This window comes from Nematolebias whitei, chromosome 12, assembly GCF_014905685.2.
Source record: "Nematolebias whitei isolate Nwh7 chromosome 12, NemWhi1, whole genome shotgun sequence".
Taxonomy (NCBI): Eukaryota; Metazoa; Chordata; class Actinopteri; order Cyprinodontiformes; family Rivulidae; genus Nematolebias; species Nematolebias whitei.
Genome location: NC_056509.1, coordinates 18,569,658 through 18,572,754, shown reverse-complemented (window position 1 = coordinate 18,572,754; position 3,097 = coordinate 18,569,658). Strand labels below are relative to the sequence as shown.

Genomic DNA, 3,097 nt, shown 5'->3' with positions numbered 1-3,097 from the left:
ACCCTGGATTATAACTTTAATGTCTGTTGGACATTGAATGCTGACATGGCTCTACATTAAAGCAAATAACTGAATAGAGTGGAGTAACTGCAGTCATGATACAAGAGGTTTGTGAACACAGCAACTATGGAGAAGTACAGATAAAGCCAGATCCTGTGCACACAATGCAGATAAAGTCCACACCTTTATCAGCTGTGATTGGTGTCTCCTCTGTTTGATGCAGAATTGGAGGAAAATTAAACAAAGACATCGAAAAATTGTCACCACTACAGCCTTCTTTTTGTTTTTTTCTGAACTAATTCTGGTTAAATGCTGTATCGAGTCTCCTTAATAACTGGTGATTTATTGCACTCCTCGATGAAAACTAAATTGAAATATAAACAAGAACATCTAGTTGTTGTATTACAAGTCTTTATTTCTGTTACCAGCAATAGTACAATAACCAATAGACTTCACGCCAATAGATGCTTCAGAGGGCAAATGTTTTAGTCATTATCTCTATCCTGAGAAAACAGTTAATGGGAGTATAATCCAAAATGACTGATGAAGACATTTATTAACCAAAGCGCATCATAAATGGCTGCAGATGTATCATGCTGACAGACAGATTAATGGACCAACTTTGCGTTTCTTGAAAAATAGTTTATTGTCTTTTTCGATGCACCTAAAATCATGGTTATGCCACAATAATGGTTTCAGATGATGAAGTAAATGTCCCAAAGCTACTGAAACTTACTGCGGCATAAAAGCTGTGATAACAGTACACTCATCAGTCAACTTTTCTAGGCTGTGGGGTTGCTGATCTTGCCCATGAAGAGAATGCTCCTTGTCGAGTGTTCCAGGATGAAGAGCAGGAAGGGCCTGTTCAATGTTATACTTTCAGGCAAGCTCATGGGCATGATTTCAAGGGTGGTGACAGCTGCTGCCTCAGTGCCAGTTTCATCCACACTCAGCACAGCCTTGTGGGAGGCCTGCAGAGGAACCAGAAGACAAAAGTCAAGTTAAAGCGAATAACTTTATTGGACAACTGCAGATGCCACAAATTGTTTACGCTGACGGGCATCCTCTCAGTCATACCTTTGACACTTTAAGCTTGACCTCTTCAGATATGCCAGAGAAGTCTGCCGTCTCTCCAAAAGCATTGGTTATTCCCATTTCCTTCAGGGTCTCATCCAGAGAGGCTTCAGTGGAGATGGAAAATTTTGGCATGGAAAGATTTATGTTGCTGCGGAACAAGCGAGACATAGATTATGAAGCAACAATCATCTTATTATTGCAGTAGTTTATAACAATAGAACTTGTACATTATAAATATAATATTCCTCCTACTTCTTATAGAGAGATTTATGCCAGTTCCTGATGTGATCCTTGCTGATGAGACCTTCCACTTCTTTCATATTTCCTACATCAGGCAGGACAATCATCATGGAGGTGTTGCCCTTGTAGGGCAGCAGGATGACAGTCACATAGTTGTTGTGGTCCCGATAGTAATCAAAACGTCCTGTCTTTTTCATCATGTCGACCTCAACTTTGGTGTTTTCATCCACATGGAAGTCACCCTTGGTTGTTAGGTTGCCATTGAAGGGTTTCTCCCACTGTCCTGTGAAGATGTTTAGAGCAATGTTAATATTTAAAAACAGTTAGTTTTTATCTGAAGTCTTAATTTTAGGGGTTCTTTTACTAATCTACACATTCATGATGTGTTTTATCCTTGAATACTTTAGATGTGACTGAACACTATCAAAATAGTTGGTTGTCCACATATACCTGTTGTGCATCCTTACCTCTAAAGTAGACCCAATTGATCAGGATCATGGCCATCTGAGGGTCCAAGTCCTTCATCATATCCTTGATCTTATCATGGGTTTTAGTGGCAATGTGTTGGTTGATCTGTTCTTTTGCCTCATCGGGTTTCTCAAAGTCCACATTGAAGACCTCACCAGTGTAGTAGTGCTGGATATCATTCAGAAAAGCTGGCAGAGGATTGAAACCAGTACGTACAGCAACAGAGTTACCAACTTCCAGCAGCTGGTTCTCCTGGCTGTGGTTGAGCATGTGGAAAGCGTGCTCATAGGCTTCATTGACCCGTGCCTGGTTCAGGGTGCTGTATCCCAAGCTTGAGAACAGCTGGGTGTGGGTGTCACCGCGGGCCCCTACAGACAACATAGACAGAGCTGTGGAGATGCCCAGTGGTGAATAGAAGATGTTCTTCCCATCAGCAGCCTTGGCATTCAGATGTTTGTAGACAGTAAAGGCAAAGTCGGCGTTATGAGGGGAGAGAACATGGCAGGCCATTTCACCCTCATGGCTGTGTTTTGAGTCATGGTGGTGATGGTGATCTGCCCAAACTACAGCCAGCAGCAGCGCTGCTAGAGCACAACTTGCAAAGATACGACACATCTTCAGAGCCTGTTCATGGAAATACAAGGTTAAACTCCAGCAAGTCAAAGTAGTAATCTGAATCTATCTATCTATGTATCTATCTATCTATGTATCTATGTATCTATGTATCTATGTATCTATCTATGTATCTATGTATCTATCTATATATCTATCTATCTATCTATGTATCTATCTATCTATGTATCTATCTATCTATCTATCTATCTATCTATCTATCTATCTATCTGGCTAGCTGGCTGTGTCTGTCTGTCTGTTTGTCTGTAGGCAATAAGATGAGTATTATTTTATATTTAAATAGATGGTACTGATTTTCTTTGCCTTTGTACAACTGTTATTAAATCAATGTCTTCAGATCTTCACCTTCAAAGCTATTTCTGTTCTTGTAAGGGCTTTTTAAATGAAGCTGACAATATTCTGAACCGAATTTCAGTAAAGTTATCTGCTTACCTTCACTGTCCTCCTTGCTGCAAAAAAGCTTGTCAGAGACTTCTTGTTTTTATACGGGAGCTCAGAGAAACACCTGATGGTTTAGTCAATAATTAACAATGGTCAGTCTCTCTTCTCTGTCCCTTTCTGTTAGATATCTGTCTGGTTTATCAATTCTGACGTAACAACATACTCAGCACAAAAATCTACTAAACAGACCTTTAAAGTTAAAATTGTTGCAGTGGCTTTTCTGCATGTTCTTTTTTTT

At 39.9% G+C, this 3,097-nt stretch overlaps 1 protein-coding gene across 1 annotated transcript; it reads right to left on the bottom strand.

Moving 5' to 3' along the window:
* Positions 1-394: 394 nt before the first annotated feature.
* Positions 395-2,887, bottom strand: LOC119418442 (alpha-1-antitrypsin homolog). Its single transcript, XM_037685724.1, has 5 exons — positions 2,851-2,887; positions 1,785-2,409; positions 1,330-1,600; positions 1,078-1,225; positions 395-971 (listed from the first exon to the last, which is right to left on the bottom strand). The coding sequence occupies exons 2-5, from the start codon at positions 2,398-2,400 to the stop codon at positions 783-785; spliced, it is 1,224 nt and encodes a 407-aa protein (XP_037541652.1). The 5' UTR covers positions 2,401-2,409; positions 2,851-2,887; the 3' UTR covers positions 395-782.
* Between the last annotated feature and the right edge of the window lie 210 nt (positions 2,888-3,097).